Genomic DNA, 18,444 nt, shown 5'->3' on the forward strand with positions numbered 1-18,444 from the left:
TAGGTCTGTGTCTTTACTCCCTAGGTTCTCCATGACCTTTTTTTTTTTTTCCTTAGATTCCATATATATGTGTTAGCATACTGTATTTGTTTTCCTCTTTCTGGCTTACTTCACTCTGTATGACAGACTCTAGGTCCACCCAACTCACTACAAATAACTCAATTTCATTTCTTTTTAGCAAATTTATTAATATTTGTTTCTCCTTTTAAATAATCAAACATATCTGACGGCCCATCAGAGCTTCCAAACAACAGAAGGTAACTAGTTTTGTCACCAAACTGACCTGCTATTTCAACCCAGAAACAAAATGCATTTTAATTAGCCTGAGCTGCCTTATTTTGAATAAATGTTTGATTCCCTGCTCTGCCCTCCCGCCCTCTCTCCACACACCTTCTCAGAGTCACGGGGATCCAAAGACCCCGTGGACAATGTCGGTATATATACTGAAGCTACCACACTGCCTCGAATTGAAAGCAGCCTGGAATCTGGCAGAGCCAAAGACTTGCCATATTGCCCTCCCAGCGGCAAAATTTATCTACAATCTGAAATTACATCAAATTTCCGAGGACTGGGGAAAACATTTCCCATGAGCAAGAAGTTAATTTATTTGCAGGGGAAAATGAATGGTTCCTCTGCTTTCCTGACCCTCCCATAGGCACCGGGAAACAACATGAAGTGACCCTGAGGAGAGACCCCAGACAGAGCCCTCACTTATGTAAGATGACCTAAAATCAGCCAGGGCTGACAGAGGACATAAATTCTGCAACGCACAGTAATGGGTCTGAGGAGTCTTTAAGCCAAGATCCAGACTGGACCTCTATTTAAATGTACTCCCTAGGGCTTCCCTGGTGGCGCAGTGGTTGAGAGTCCGCCTGCCGATGCAGGGGACATGGGTTCGTGCCCCGGTCCGGGAAGATCCCACATGCCGCGGAGCGGCTGGGCCCGTGAGCCATGGCCACTGAGCCTGCGCGTCCGGGGCCTGTGCTCCACAACGGGAGAGGCCACAACAGTGAGAGGCCCGCGTACTGCAAAAAAAAAAAAATGTACTCCCCAGTGAGAAATAACTTGTTTTTTTTGTATGTTATACTTTGGGAGAGGAGTGCTGAAATTGTGTGTTTGGAAAAAATTATCAAACTTACGCCTTATACAATTACAGGTAAACAAGTTATTGAAAAGGCCCAGGTTAGTGGAGTTCATTGTGTTAGGACAGGCCACAAGAAGCCCTCTCCCCCTCTTTCTGCCCCTTGTAATTTATTTCACAAATTCCTTCCACTTTGTGTTCAAAAAAACAATAAGAGGCACTTTAGAACCTAATGGCATCTTAGGATTAGGAGAAGCACTGTTGGCGACCATCCCCAGAAAAAAAAAAAAAAGATCTTTTGGAAGACCCAATAAGAAAAATTCATTTTCCAATCAAAACATATTAACTCTAACATCTCCCAACCCACCAGAAAGCACTCAAAGTAATGAGAACCATAAGAAGAGGAAGGGGGGGAAAAATGAGTCAGTCTGGGTAATTTCCTTCTGCTGTTGACCATCCCTGTTCTGTAAAACAATCTGCCAAACTCAGACTAATATCTCTGAAGCAACCATCTCTGCCACCACCTGGGCTGGTGGGGATCCCTCATTTCATTCTCCCCAGCTTTGTTCAAAAGTGCAGGTAAGCCAAGGGACATCAGACTCTCACAGGCCATAAACTTCAGATACTCCACATGGAGTAAGACATCCAAACACCCGTGTGCTAAGAGCTCACGCCACCCTCCTTCAAAGTCAAGTTAACACTTAGTGCTGGCTATGTGCCAGGCACCATGCTAGGCACTTCACATGGATTATCTCACTTAATCTCATGAGTTATATGCCTTATTTTACAGATGAGGAAAATGAGAGCTGGGTAACTTGCCCAAGGTCACAGAGAGCACAGACTTGAAACCTCGTGGTCTGACTCCAGACCCTGCTCTCTTAACCACTGTCCCAGCCCACCATAGGGTGTCAGGGTACAAGCGAGTTTCACCGACTTCCCCAGACACACACGCACACACACACACATCCCAGGCCTGAGTCTGGCTTCCAGCACCACGCCAACACAAAGGAAGACTTCCGTTCTCCTGATTCAGACTGGACGCCATAGACCACTGTAATCAGTACATGAAAAATGAGCCACAGTTAGGGAGCCAAAATGAAATGCCATCATTTTGTGTTGTGAAACAGCCTCCCGATTTCCTGAAATCCATGCAGCAACATAGAAAAAACAAAGGGGCTGTTCAAATCATTTTATATCTTCCTCTGAAGGTAAAGACTTTAACTTCAGATGAGCTTTGAGATATCACAGCACTTTGTAAAAGGGAGGAAAGGAAATCATTCTCTTTCTGGGCCACAGAGTATTTTTCATTCAGAGGAAAAGAAACTCTGGCCTTTTTAAATGCTTTTAACGATTGATCCTAAACAGAATGCTTATAATCACAGAAATGTCTTATAATACTGGGTCCTTTTCACTTATAAAGTTGTCCCCAATGCCAGTTGAAAGTTGATAACTTGACTCCATGTGCCAACTTCAAATGAACCAAGGTATAAAACAGCTCCAAAAGGACAATTCATTGAAAAGAAGGCCGTAAGGCAATTTGCAAACATCACATGCACTTGCTTTATATGAATAGCTATAGCCACATACAGTATCAAAATGAAACTATAAGGGAAGGAATTCACTGTACAGAAGACAAAACAATACCCTTTTTATTTTTAAAACTCTGGTGAAATAGGTTTCCATATGACATCCCATTTTTAAAAAAATTAACGTAAACCAACCTGCCTGTGGGTTAGTCACGCTACAGAGACCTCATCATAGTGTGCACAGATGCCTAGAGTATTTACAAATGTTATCTGTTAGGTAGTAAAGTTTTGTTGCCATTTTTCCAGCACATATTCCACAGTAAAATAAAGGGGAGATATTGGTGTTCTTGTACAAAAATTCTTAACAAATGGATAAGGCAATTTACCTGAGAGAAGATTTGTTCTTGAAATATTTCTCTTTTCACAATTGGAAATATAGAAATGGGATGTAGTTGTAAAAGAAGCATAAGAACGTCTAAGTTTACATTTTTTCTTTTAAATTATTTAAGTACCATTAAGTTAAAATGTTTACATTCATTATAAAAAATGTTGTTAAATCTTATGCAAATGATTTAACACTGATTGCTGCAACGCAAATTGCACTTTTAAAAAAAATTATTGTATACATGGAAGAAAAATATCTTTTGTTTGCTACCCTGTTTACAAATTCAGACTGACTTCAGGTCAGTCACACAATATGAGCTTTGAGAAACGTCAGTCACAGTGTATGTTACAGTTACGATGCAGTCCTGCAAACCGAGTGATATTTTTGACAGGAGACCTCAAAAACCGACTCAGCCTCCAGAGGCGTGTACCAAGCGAATGGTCTTCTCCACGAACGCATGTGAAATCTGGGGGCAGAAAAGGTATGAAGAAATTCTGGAATAACCAAAACCGACCAGAAGGCGCACATGAATTGGGGCAATACACATAAAACTTTTGTTTAAAAATCTCTTTCAATATTCCTTAGCAGGCAAGGCCCCGGTTCCTAGTCCAGGTTTCTGGAAGTGGCACACTGGACATCAAATCCCCCGGCCGACCCCGGAAGTGGCCGTGGCTGGGGAGGCTGTGGGCTGCTCTGGCCCTTCTCTCGAGCCGGTCCATCTCCTCCCTGGGTCTTCAAGACAGGGCCAGGGTGGTAAAGGCTGAGCAAGCCTCATGGGAGATACATCTCTTTCAAATAAAGGCATGGAAATCCTGTGTCAGAGGAAGATGTCCAGTCGGCATCCTCAGCCCAGTCCGGACTGCTTGCCAAGAAGATCATGAAGGCGGTGCCGCGGGCCCTGGCCGTGTCCTCCTCCTGTTACCCACGGCCGCTCAGGCCAGGGCCAGGGCACACCAGGAATCCTGTCTCACCGACGATGTGACTTCGGCCGGCGAGGCCAGGCTGACGCCGATGTACAGCCCATCTTGACCTGAGTACTTGAGCTCGCTGTTCTCGGGATTAGCGCTCTCCCCTGCTCCAGACATCACGGAGGCGCCTGCCTGATGGAAGAGGGGGACGGAGAGAAGGAGAGAGAGAGAAGGGGAGAGACAGTTACCAATAAACAGTCAGGCAGCTAGCTGGTCCCTGCTAGGTAAACATTCGGGGACAAGTGAGACGGTAGCACAGCTGGCAGAGCTGCTCACTGGGCGGTACGGTGCCATTGACCTAACTCTGGCGATTTCTGCTCTTAGAAACAGCGTCCTATTCACGTCTTAACTCGTGGCAGGAACCACCAGGCAAGATGCGCAGCTGGACGCAGGTAGGAAAGGGGAACGGAAGGTGGCCTATTTGTAAAAAGTGCCAAACACTCAGATCTCCGACAGTGAAACAAACCACACCACGTAGGTCAACAGGCCTTAAGGATGCCCACACAATCTAATCACTGCAAAAGAGAAAAGGCAGAGCACAGCGCGCACGCGCACACACACACACACACACACACACACACACACACACACACACACACCAGAACCATGAGGCTTAGCAGTTCTATCAAAGTCTGAGAAGGAAAGATACACAGTTCAGCAAGCCCTGATAAATGAAATTTTTGAGCACTGACTTCATGGAAAATTAACCCATGCATACACAGGATTTAATTCTTCTCAAAAGCACAGGCCATGTTTGAAGCAGACCATGTGATAAAGAAAATGCTAACATCTTATATCTGTCATGATCGTGGCAATTATTTCTTGAAGCAAAAGGTCACCTTTCTCTTGTTTCATTCCTTCCTTCCTTGCATCCATCCAAATAAGAAAAGCCAAATAGCAAACATGATATAATTTAGTGAAGTCAAACCAAAATAACTAAAATCATGTTTAGACTATGGTTTGAGAAAACAGTTGCATTTGACTTTTTTTTCTTTTCAATCTAGCCATAATCACATACTTGTGAATCATGCTTTCTTTCCTTCTAAAAGCTCTGAAGCCCATTATTTCTTCTGAGCTTTCAGGGTTCCATTCCATAAACTACTGGATACTTACTTTTTAACACAGGTAGAACATCTTGCACTTTTCAAAGCATTCCTTTTCTACATTCACAATCCCATTAAATCCTAAAACATCCATCTGTCTGGCCAAGTTGATGGTACATCCACTTCAGAGAAATACAGGGCACCAGACACTGAGCGAACTGAATGGAAGGGCCCCAGACCCTCCGTGGCTCCACTCAGGAGCCCAGTAGTCAGCGTGGTCCTACCCCCTCCCAGGAAAGATCTGGTTTTCTCTCTGACCTTCACAATAGCTGTATGGGACTGGGAGGTAGGATTTCGGGAGGTCTGACCATGGAACTTCCTGTCCACCCATCCCAATTCCCTCCCAGCTGGACAGACCAAGTGTGGCTATAAGCAAACTCAACATAGATCCAGATTTAACACCCAAAGAAATACACAAAAGGATGCTATTCAATTACAAAAAGAGTCTTCATTTTAGAAAAGAGCTATCATACAACTAGAAAGAGTGAGCTCCCTTATAAATGACTAATGTCATACCCAGCTTGGTATTATCTACCTACTCCCCAAAAAGGCACATTTGCATTTATCTGACTAAATCTGACTTCACCACAGCAAGGGCTATGTTCTGAAACGGACGGGGTGCCTGGACTGGCTCAGGAAGCAGCACACCTCAAATGGCCAGAAATGGGGAACTCGGACACGCACGCACTCGAAAGCAAGACCACTCAACAGTTATCATGAGTTTATGAGTGTCTGAGACAGGGAGGTAGAACCAGAGGTCAGAGAAGGAATCGCAGAGGGGAAAGGATGCCCGGGGACAGCCGCAGGCAGCCTGCACGGTAGGACCAGCTTGGACTTTCAAATTCTACCCTGGTTCAGCCACCCACCTCCTGAGCTTCCTCCATGGGAAATTGGCCCTACCTCAAGCATGTTTGTGCTGATTAAGTGAGCTAATGTGTGCAGGCGCGTCAGAATGCCTTGCCATGTTAAACATTCCATGAAGGGAAGCTATTGCTGTGGGTGAGGAAAGGGTGCTCAAAATTGGAAGCATGCAGGATGTGGAGAGGTCTGTTCACAAGACAAGACAGCTGAAAGGGAAGGATATTAAGCAATGAGTCAGAAAAGATTCTGTGGGAGAGAGAAACTAGAGGGTCTGACCTAGAACTTTCTGTGCCTCAGTTTCCTCACCTAGAAAATGGAAATAAAGAGGCACATATGTCAGAAGGTTGCCGTAAAAGAATTAAATTAGTGTATGTAAAGCCCTCGTGAAAGTGTCTGACAAGTCAAGACTACATACGTATGTGCTATTGACACTATGAGAATTTTGTTATTGTAGTGAAGGAGCGTGGACCTAACTGAATCTCCCCAATGTCAGCCTTCACCAGGCAAGGTGCCGCCATCACTGGGTGGGAGCAGTCTTACGAACTCAGCCAGAGCTAAGTGAAAACCACCACAGCCATGACCTTATTCTAATCATCACTGATGGCTCTGCGCAGAGAGAAAGCAAGGTGCTCCTGCAGCCCTTCAAAAGGCTCATCGGCCCTTTTTCAAATAAGCCACATTAAAGAAACCTTAATACCCTGAACATTAGTCTCAAACCTGAACAACAGTCCCAAAAGCTACTGTTGAAATACCTATTTACTGTCTTCTTTGTTCAGACAAAAATGTTAAGCTGTATGGCAGGCAAACCCCAAATTACGTGAGTGATGAGCTCCTGAAAAAAATATCAGCTCGTTGGAAATCAAAAGCAACATCTGAGTTTGTCAGAAAAAAATAAAACAAGTACTTGTGCCCAAGGTTTGAGAACCTTATTTTTAAATGGGGATATACTATTTAAACATGGAATGCTGCGATGCACAGCGTGTTTTTCTATGTCAGTCAACCTCAGTAAAAACTAATTTGAAATTTCATGTCACAATACATAATAAGATCATCATGATGAGATCAGATGGGATGGATAACGCCAGCCCCCTCATCCCTGGCTGGTGGAGTTATACTCTGGTGCACGCCTTAGAAGGCAGTTAGCAAAGCCATCAAGAACTTTATACCCTACTTAGCTCTGTAATTTCACTTCTGGAAATGGATTACAAGGAAAAAATTCAAAGGGATGGAAAGGCTCCCCACAGGAAGACATCCATTGCAGGGTTACTTATAATAGTGGAAACCGTGGAAATAATCTAATGTCTCATAATATGAGGATGGTTTGGGAGCAAAGGGATATCTGCTTAATGAACGATTATGCAAGTATTAAAAATAATAAGATCATGTAACAAAATGGAAAAAATCCTATAATGCAATGTTAAGTGAAAAACAGCAGGAAAGAAATTCTAGGTCATAATTACAACTTACCCATGTGCATGCAAAAGTATTTCAAGAGAACCCAGTGTGGGGTGGGAGACTGGGGACCACCGGAGCGGGCCCAACCAGTTAGCCATGTATACCTTCCTTCTGAATATTTTAATTGAGTGGCTTTACTGCAGTCTAACTCTGGGGGAGAGGAGCAGAAACATGAGATACCAGCACTTGAGAAATGAGCCAGCCTGGACAGTCATAAAGCAGCATGGAAAACGGGGCAATCAGAGCGGAGGGAGGATCAGATGGGCCCCCATGCACCCCTGAGGTCACCTCTGAGCCACCTGGCATAGGCTGGAGCCCAGCCAGCCATGCACGTGTGAAACACAGTTCCAGGTACGTGAAAACACCACAGTACACAGATGGGTGCAACAGTATAACCTGAGCTCTTGAAACTGGCATTCTAACAGCAGAAGACTCATTAGCACAACTCTTCTTAAGAAACCTGGCTTGTCACATTGTCATCTTAAGTGCCTTCCCTTCATTGGGGATATTCAAGAGCTACCTCTCAAGAATCAGTTCAATCTGGGGGAAAAAAATCAGAGATAACTTATTAGGACCCTGGACCCAGCACACACACACACACACACACACACACACACACACACCAATATAAATGCCAATTGGTTAAGGTTTTCCCACGTCTACTTAAATCCCTGAAAGCATCAGATCGCAGACATCTCAACACAGCCAAAGCAGGCACGTCGCTGACCTAAACCAGCCTAATCCCCCCGAAAGTTCCTGAACAACAGTAGAGGAAAGTGTGCCGAACGCCCACAGCCGAGCCATCCTTCCTTCTTCTTTGGGAGGCAGCCCCACAGGCCCGAACGCCCACAGCCAAGCCATCCTTCCTTCTTTGGGAGGCAGCCCCACAGGCGAGGTCCTGGCTCTTTCTCTGATCAAAGTGCAAGACGAGGGTGGAGCAGAAATCTGTTCTGTGTTATCACTCCCCGCTTATCGGCCTCCACCCTCCCACTGTCGACTGAAAATGGAGGCACTTCCTGTTGAAAGAATGTGTTATCAGCACCGACCCAGGCCGGGCTTAGCACTGCAAGCAGGCCGGGTCAGGTGGGGGACCCACAGCAACTGGCCGGACGCCCCCCTCCTAAAGGAATAAATGACTTCAGGGACAAGTCACGGCTGCAGACCTGGACATGGAAAATCTCCACTGGCCCGTGAGGCAGCACGGTGATCTTTGGATCACCCAGATTGTTTTGCTGTGAAAATAAGCCTTCGCTCATTTTCGGACACGTATCTAGATGTCAAGGATTTCTGACTTGCTGAGCTCCTCTAGCCGATGCCCAGCAGTGTCTGGCTCACAGTGGGCTCACCAACCATGAGCCTTGTCACATCCCATTACAGGCAGGCCCAGAGACAGCCTCCCGCAATACCCACGAAGCAACTCTGGAAAGGTGACACGTCAGAGGAAAGGGAACCCTTAAAGGACACAGCCTTTCCAGAAGAATTACAGAGGTTCTCTGGCTTGTGAATTATAAACAGGAATTTCATTTTTGAGGAAGAAAACCAAAAAGGAGTCCGCTGGGGTGTGCTCTGTCTGCCTGCCATGCTATAATCTCTGCTAACGCTGCCTCACAGTCTGGAGAAACAAACCTCGGCACCCCCGGCAGGCTGGGGGGTGCGTGATCATTCCCAGAGCACAGGATTTTGAAGATGATCACACTGCCTCCTCAGTTTGGATTCGGGCTGTCAGCTTCCATTCCCACGTCTACTTAAATCCCTGAAAGCATCAGATCGCAGACATCTCAACACAGCCAAAGCAGGCACGTCGCTGACCTAAACCAGCCTAATCCCCCCGAAAGTTCCTGAACAACAGTAGAGGAAAGTGTGCCGAACGCCCACAGCCGAGCCATCCTTCCTTCTTCTTTGGGAGGCAGCCCCACAGGCCCGAACGCCCACAGCCAAGCCATCCTTCCTTCTTTGGGAGGCAGCCCCACAGGCGAGGTCCTGGCTCTTTCTCTGATCAAAGTGCAAGACGAGGGTGGAGCAGAAATCTGTTCTGTGTTATCACTCCCCGCTTATCGGCCTCCACCCTCCCACTGTCGACTGAAAATGGAGGCACTTCCTGTTGAAAGAATGTGTTATCAGCACCGACCCAGGCCGGGCTTAGCACTGCAAGCAGGCCGGGTCAGGTGGGGGACCCACAGCAACTGGCCGGACGCCCCCCTCCTAAAGGAATAAATGACTTCAGGGACAAGTCACGGCTGCAGACCTGGACATGGAAAATCTCCACTGGCCCGTGAGGCAGCACGGTGATCTTTGGATCACCCAGATTGTTTTGCTGTGAAAATAAGCCTTCGCTCATTTTCGGACACGTATCTAGATGTCAAGGATTTCTGACTTGCTGAGCTCCTCTAGCCGATGCCCAGCAGTGTCTGGCTCACAGTGGGCTCACCAACCATGAGCCTTGTCACATCCCATTACAGGCAGGCCCAGAGACAGCCTCCCGCAATACCCACGAAGCAACTCTGGAAAGGTGACACGTCAGAGGAAAGGGAACCCTTAAAGGACACAGCCTTTCCAGAAGAATTACAGAGGTTCTCTGGCTTGTGAATTATAAACAGGAATTTCATTTTTGAGGAAGAAAACCAAAAAGGAGTCCGCTGGGGTGTGCTCTGTCTGCCTGCCATGCTATAATCTCTGCTAACGCTGCCTCACAGTCTGGAGAAACAAACCTCGGCACCCCCGGCAGGCTGGGGGGTGCGTGATCATTCCCAGAGCACAGGATTTTGAAGATGATCACACTGCCTCCTCAGTTTGGATTCGGGCTGTCAGCTTCCATGGCCTCTGGTCTGTCCTTCCTACACATCTAAGCAAGTTGTGGTTACAGCTTTTCCTTGTGTGAGGGGAAGCCAGCCACCCCTCACTGCCAAAGCTCTCTTCTCTGCTTTCGTCACCTCTAGGTTAGACTCTGTGGTGTTTGATAGCATCCTTCCTCAAAAGAAAAATTAAAAACTAAGTCTAAGTTCCTAACAAAGGAGAAACACTTTCAGATAAACCTTAACTTCCACTCTAAAAACCAAGGTCATTTCAGTTTGGATGGAGGGAACAGGACCAGACACAAAAGTGACCCAATAGTTGAGGAGGTAACACTAGGAAGATACACAAACACACACAGGTTCTGTCTCCACCAGGACACGTGAAAACCATCAATCACAACAAAACCCTCTAAGTCTCCCACAAGGGCTCAATAAAGCTCAAGAAGGGAGAGTCACGGTCACCTCAGCCGATGACCCAACTCAGTGTTTAGCAGAATCGTTTATTTTTTTGTAATTTAGCAAACAAATTCCTTACTGAGGAGAGCTCACTGGCTGTCCCCTTGACCCCTCGTGCCCCTTCTGGGCCTGAGCTGGCAGGCTTATATCCATAGCCAGGGTGCTTCTCTTTTCAAGGAGGGAAAGAATTATTCTACACACACTCTACTCTGGACAAAGGAGCAAACTGTTTTATACATCTGTACATACACACAGCAAGCACGTTGTGATAAAGAAAGGCATGGCCCCAAGTTTATAAGTACTCTGGGATTATCAGTAAAACACTGATGTACAAATATATATTGCAAGAAGAAGGGGTTGTCCCACAACTTGAAGTCATTGGCCTACTAAAGAAAAAGTTTATCTTCGGAAATGAATCAAAACGGACAGCTTTATTCTAGTCAAATTGAGTGGTAAAAGATCCAGAGCTAAGATTTAAAACCTGATGGATTATGATCTTATTAAAGACTGGCTTTTTAGGAGCTTAGACGAGCATCTTCCTCTGGCCATATCTACTAGACAAAGCAGACCACGGCCCAAGAACCAAGCAGCATTTACAAGAAGGCATTATGAAAGTGCTAAGAATCATAACGAATGAAAAATTGTTGCTATCAGGGAAATAAAAGTATTTAAACATGGTTACTTTGTTAACACAATAGCTTTACATCTCTAAATTCACCCCATTAATAAATGGAATGACATTTATGTCTAATGGCTTGGGATGGAAAAAATTCCATGCAAATAAAGCACATCGCTATTAACTTCCAAGGTCATATTTAAATAGTGCTATTCTTCTTGAGCTTCAAAGTGGTCTGCAGGCATCTCCCACTTATGCTACACTACACTCCTAAGGACCAGATGGTAGGAATTACTCTTCCCCTTTAGTAGAAGGAGGAAAACCTTGGCAGTTTGCTATAGTCACACACAGAGCTGGAGCTAGCACTTGGTTGCCTGACTGCTTCCTTCCAGCTGCTAATCCGTGAACCCCCAGGATAAACTTCAGACCATATTCAGGCTTCACCGTGAATCAAGCGACTAAACATAAGGAGAGCTTTAAATTAAAAATATTTCGCGTTTAATAGGATAAAAATATGATTCTGGAGCGTGTGCACCAGCTCTGGTGAAACCATGCCATGCTAACAACTACCAAAAGGGGCAGTACACCAAGTAAATTATCATTTAAATATCATCAGAGGGCTTCCCTGGTGGCTCAGTGGTTGAGAGTCCGCCTGCCGATACAGGGGACACGGGTTCATGCCCCGGTCCAGGAGGATCCCACATGCCGTGGAGAGGCTGGGCCCGTGAGCCATGGCCACTGAGCCTGCGCGTCCGGAGCCTGTGCTCCGCAACGGGAGAGGCCACAACAGTGAGAGGCCCGCGTACAGCAAAAAATAAAAATAAATAAAGAAATAAATATCATCAGATAATGACTTAGAATTGTTCACTCAAAAGACTCCAACATGACATTGAAATCAATACCTGTTATTTGTTCAAAGCTTTCTTAAAATCTGAGGTCAATAAAATAATTTCTTTCTGCTCTGGCTCACAAACTCTTTTGAGTACTGGCCCTGATATGACAGGTAGCTGAATCACGAATGATCACATATGTCAACACCTATCTTTGGAGATACTTTTTGTAATTATTAAAGTTTCAGAGAAAATTAACAAATAGGTCTAAACACAGAGTTAACAGATGGTATTTAATTCATATCCATTAGATCTTCGTATCGCTAGTAACTCTTTTGGCAGACACCCATGAAATGCATAATAAATTACTTTTTGTTCCAGTAAAGGAATTCATTTTCTTCGAAGATTCATTTAGCAATAACATTTCAGAGTATCCTAAGCCAGATTTCTTAAATTTGGCCATGTTTTCCGTAACATTATTTCATGTTTTGTGACAATTTTTATATATTCTTATAGAGGCGGGGGGGAAAAAAAACTGCAAGGCATCTGTAATCCGCAAAGAAAAGTTGTGCTCTGAGATGAAGCCTTCTAACTCGAGGCCATATGAAAAGGCAGCCCACACTTATTCTTTACCTAGTATCCTGGCTTTCAGATTGTGATAATGAGTCAGTTATTAAACAAACCACAGTCCTGTGATAAATTGGGTGGACATATATGTTATAAACTATTTAAAGAGCAATACAGTTTTACTGTTTCCTAATATACATACAGGGACATTGTCATATTAATGTAGTAAGTGTATTTCTAATCACCATCCTCCCCATGACACGCGCACGCGCACACGCACACAAGAAAAAAAAAAGAGGGAAGTCTAGAAAAGGCCTTCAGATCAAAGTGAAAGTATGCAAACTCCACATGCTTTCACATTCCCTGCCAGGGTGACGTGTGACTTTCACGGCGAAGGCCAATGTGGTCAGACAGGAACGTGAGTGAATTATTAGAAGGGTCTGTGAAAGAAGAAAAGAAAGGGAGCCTGGCACGTAAGGAGCGTGAAGATAAAATGCCAACAAAATATTTATGTTCATGGCTAGCAGCAAGTGGCGAGTGGGATATTAATAACTGTGATGACTGCCAACTCCCTGGGAGAGGTGGGAGACATCGGCTCCAGCCCCGGCTGCAACGCGGGCTTGTCTTATGACCTTACGGAGTCACTCCGGATCCTGGTTTATAAATGAGGCAATAATAATACCTAAGTGGAAATAAATATCATCAGATAATGACTTAGAATTGTTCACTCAAAAGACTCCAACATGACATTGAAATCAATACCTGTTATTTGTTCAAAGCTTTCTTAAAATCTGAGGTCAATAAAATAATTTCTTTCTGCTCTGGCTCACAAACTCTTTTGAGTACTGGCCCTGATATGACAGGTAGCTGAATCACGAATGATCACATATGTCAACACCTATCTTTGGAGATACTTTTTGTAATTATTAAAGTTTCAGAGAAAATTAACAAATAGGTCTAAACACAGAGTTAACAGATGGTATTTAATTCATATCCATTAGATCTTCGTATCGCTAGTAACTCTTTTGGCAGACACCCATGAAATGCATAATAAATTACTTTTTGTTCCAGTAAAGGAATTCATTTTCTTCGAAGATTCATTTAGCAATAACATTTCAGAGTATCCTAAGCCAGATTTCTTAAATTTGGCCATGTTTTCCGTAACATTATTTCATGTTTTGTGACAATTTTTATATATTCTTATAGAGGCGGGGGGGAAAAAAAACTGCAAGGCATCTGTAATCCGCAAAGAAAAGTTGTGCTCTGAGATGAAGCCTTCTAACTCGAGGCCATATGAAAAGGCAGCCCACACTTATTCTTTACCTAGTATCCTGGCTTTCAGATTGTGATAATGAGTCAGTTATTAAACAAACCACAGTCCTGTGATAAATTGGGTGGACATATATGTTATAAACTATTTAAAGAGCAATACAGTTTTACTGTTTCCTAATATACATACAGGGACATTGTCATATTAATGTAGTAAGTGTATTTCTAATCACCATCCTCCCCATGACACGCGCACGCGCACACGCACACAAGAAAAAAAAAAGAGGGAAGTCTAGAAAAGGCCTTCAGATCAAAGTGAAAGTATGCAAACTCCACATGCTTTCACATTCCCTGCCAGGGTGACGTGTGACTTTCACGGCGAAGGCCAATGTGGTCAGACAGGAACGTGAGTGAATTATTAGAAGGGTCTGTGAAAGAAGAAAAGAAAGGGAGCCTGGCACGTAAGGAGCGTGAAGATAAAATGCCAACAAAATATTTATGTTCATGGCTAGCAGCAAGTGGCGAGTGGGATATTAATAACTGTGATGACTGCCAACTCCCTGGGAGAGGTGGGAGACATCGGCTCCAGCCCCGGCTGCAACGCGGGCTTGTCTTATGACCTTACGGAGTCACTCCGGATCCTGGTTTATAAATGAGGCAATAATAATACCTAAGTGCAACTCTCTCGCCGACCCTCGTGGGAGATTAATGCCTTTTTAACTCTTTTTATTCATTTAGAAAAAAGTATCTTGGACTATAAACTCTGGGGCGAAAATGGACACTTGCCTCTTAAGAAATGCTTTTTTAATGATTTTGTAAAAATTAAATTGAAGGCAATTTGGACATTCTAAAAGTTCCAACTAACTTGGCACTCACTGTGTATGGGTTTAAATCACACCATCAGAAGGATTTTAATACCGCAATCTTAAAGTATTTCATATTTTAAGGGAGACATTTTACCATCACATGCACATCAACAACAGTAAATTTTACTACTTATTATTTTTTTCTATTACCCAACTAACAAAGCCTTAGAATTATAATACATTTTATTGATAAGTATAATGTTTAACAAGAAAATTTATACAATATGCCTTGTGTATTTGGTCATGAGAAAAATCACTTCTCTAGTGCTATTTTCCGAGCTGTACTTGATGCTGAAGTTATAACCAAAATTAGTCAGATTTCTTTAAGAACATGTTATTTCTTCTCTCTAAAGGCTTCAGCAGCACATATACTATCGCATATTAATCCAGTATGCCATAGGAGTAAAAACACTGACTCTGCCTCTGCCAGACCTGCGTCCAAACCCAAGCCCTGCCTCTTAATCTAATACATAACCTTGGGGCTATTACTGGGTCTCACTCCCCCAAATGGAAAATGTAAATAAAAACACTTCATTTGTACAGTGATAATTGGGAATAAAAGAGAAAGGGTACATAAAACATCTGGCACTTAAAAGGTACTTGACAGAAGCTAGTTTCCTGCCTTCCTACATCCACAATCTTATGAGAAAGTACGAGAAAGAGAGGAAACTCCCCCAAAGCAACCATACAGTAATTAATCCACTAAGGCCTGGCCCTCAAGTACCCTAAAGGTGAGCGTGGAACATTCAAGGTAAGAGTTAAGCAGGGGGACTTCCCTGGTAGCGCAGTGGTTAGGAATCCGCCTTGCCAAAGCAGGGGACACAGGTTTGAGCCCTGGTCTGGGAAGATCTCACATGCCACGGAGCAAATGGGCCCGTGTGCCACAACTACTGATCCTGCGCTCTAGAGTCCGTGAGCCACAACTACTGAGCCCACGTGCCCCAACTACTGAAGCCCATGCACCTAGAGCCCGTGCTCCACAAGAGAAGCCCACGCACCGCAACGAAGAGTAGCCCCCCCCACTCGCCGCAACTAGAGAAAACCCGCATTCAGCAATGAAGACCCAATACAGCCAAAAATAAATAAATAAATGTATTTTTTTAAAAAAGAGTTAAGCAGGAACTTTGGTCCCCACTCCAGCAGCCTCTTGAATCTTCTCTTCACACTCAAGTTACCCTGCGTGAAAGCAACTCATACTGTATGCAGGTCCTTCATGAACGTTCCTTTCAAGTATTTAACTACTACAGAAATAGTTAATAATAATAGAAGCTATTATTTTGTGACCAATCATAGTGCCAAGTAAATCCAAAGTGATTCAGCTACTCAAAGAAAAAGACAGTGGAATATAAACTTGCTAATAAAGAAATAAGCTACGTGACTCAAGCAATGTTTTCCAATTTTCATCACAGGATGCAAATATTAACATATAAAATAAAATCTATAAAAAGAATATAAAATATTAACCTGCCAAGTACCCAACTTTTCTTCAGAAGGCCTTATAAAGACATCCAGATATCCCAACAAATGTCAGTCCCTAAATCACTGCCCCTCAGCTACGGAGCACTTAAGCACTTAACTCTTTCAAACCACTTCTAGCATGAGATTTAGCACCATGCAGCTCAGAGGTATTACTTCTGACAAGGTCATTGAATAAAGCTATTACCTAGGACTGACTGCAGTAGGGAAATGGGTCCCGCTAGGCATACTGCATCCCAGAAGGATAAATGAGGCAGGAATGAAGATACCTATTCAACACTGAGAAACTGACCAAACATGGGCAAGGCCCACCCAAAGGCAGAGAACCAGCCGGAGAGGAATCTGAGATGTGGTCCTTGTCTCAGTCTAAGGATGCCTGCCTCTCTCTCTGTGGAAGCTGTCACCAGCAACAAACCACAAAGTGAGGAAATGAATTACACTTAGACACCATCCTTAACACATCTCCATTTGGAAGGGTCACCTGGCAGCCACCCTGAAACCATCTTGCCCCAAGTAGTCCCTCAGGTCAGGACACGTCACCAGCTCCAAGTAGATAGTTTTCCTTATTAACTGTGAAAGGAAAAGCTGCTTGTAAAATGTACAAACAGGCATGCTAACATTTGTTTACATCAATTATCAAAATGCGCCCAGTTAAGGATGTTTTAATTGTTGGAGTATAACAACACATTTTTGGACAGAAACACCACAGTGGGTGTTAGAGAAAGTCCATCATTTAGAAATGAACATAGTGTGGACCCTGCTTAAGGCTGACTTAAAATTGACTTGAAACAGTTTTAAATATCTGCCTTCCACCTAATTTACCCACCTCAGCTCCTGCCTTTGGCTTTTTCTACCCTACACTCCAGCCACACTGAATTCCTAAAACTATGTCCCTGAAGCATCATAGTTACCATGTTCTTCTTCCTGGAAACCTCTACCCCGATTTTTCCCCCCACAAAAATCCTACACAACTAATTCAAATTTCCTCTCCTCTGAGAAGCCATTTCCAGCCCTGCGGTCAGAATTCACGGCTCCCTACTTGCGACTCCCAACTTTGCTGCTCATTTAAAACACTTTCAAATCTGACCAGCAGGAAGATCTGTCTATACACACGTGTCCCCACCACGACCGCCACGTTACCAAAAATCTGATGTCCAGGACCTCGTTATACTACACTGAAAACAGGGCATCCTGTAGCACAATGCTTCTCAAATGGAACAATGACCGTAAGGCAAGGGCTAGTCAGATAGAGTTCATCTCCATTTATTTCCACATTATATGTTTAATGATGACTTCAACATTATATTTGCAGTTTTAATATAAACTTAAGTAGGATTTAATTTTTGTTAAATAATTATCTACAGAACTAGTAGGCAGGCAAAATATGTTCAGTGATTTTTTTTATCCTCAGCCATTGTCTTATTACTCACTTTATCAAATTAATCCTTCCTGTCCCAAAGAAAATTAAGAGATAGCTTTATAAATTGGGGGATGAGTTATAAAGTTTTTGTATATTATAGTTACATACATATATACAATATACATATGCATTTTATATATGTGTGTATGTATGTAAAGTATCCTCCGGTTTTACAAATTTTTAGTTACAAGTCCTAAGAGGGATAGAATATATAGAGACTACTTATTAAATCTTATTTGGGAATTGCTGAAATAGAATGTTACCATATTTGCCTCCTAATAACAACAAATGTAAAACATAACTCAGCCAATAAATGGAATTCAATGAAAAATTTAAATATTCTTACAATCCACAGAGACTCTAAATGCCAAAGAAAATCTGATGTCTGTTTAGGTCAACTAAATAAACATTTTTCAGTAAATCTACAGATAAAGATTTCAGACTGAATGAAAAAAAAAAACATCTGGAGGAAATTTATCTTTAAGTTCAAAACTCACAAAATTAATCAACTGTATCAAAAATTAAGTTCAACACATTTCTTAACAAACACAAAGAATTCCATACAAGAAACTGATTATAAAATTCTGATAGGACTTCCCTGGTGGGTCCAGTGGTTAGGACTCCGCGCTCCGAACGCAGGGGATCACGGGTTCGACCCCTGGTCGGGGAAGATCCCACATGCCACATGGCAAGGCCCCCCCAAAATAAATAATTTTAAAAAAATTTTAAATGCAGAGAAAATAAGGAAAAGAAAAATAATCAGGTCTAATGAA

At 43.4% G+C, this 18,444-nt stretch overlaps 1 protein-coding gene across 1 annotated transcript in view; it reads right to left on the reverse strand.

Annotated features, from left to right (window-relative positions):
* Positions 1–2,698: 2,698 nt before the first annotated feature.
* GATA6 (GATA binding protein 6) overlaps positions 2,699–18,444 on the reverse strand; it is a 32,512-nt gene continuing 16,766 nt past the window's right edge. Inside the window, exon 7 of the mRNA XM_007448607.1 lies at positions 2,699–4,092. Coding sequence (XP_007448669.1) covers positions 3,925–4,092 — 168 coding nt within the window. The 3' untranslated portion in view covers positions 2,699–3,924. The remainder of the gene's footprint in view (positions 4,093–18,444) is intronic.

This window comes from Lipotes vexillifer, unplaced genomic scaffold (genome assembly GCF_000442215.2).
Source record: "Lipotes vexillifer unplaced genomic scaffold, Lipotes_vexillifer_v1.1 scaffold168, whole genome shotgun sequence".
In the NCBI taxonomy this organism is placed as follows: Eukaryota; Metazoa; Chordata; class Mammalia; order Artiodactyla; family Lipotidae; genus Lipotes; species Lipotes vexillifer.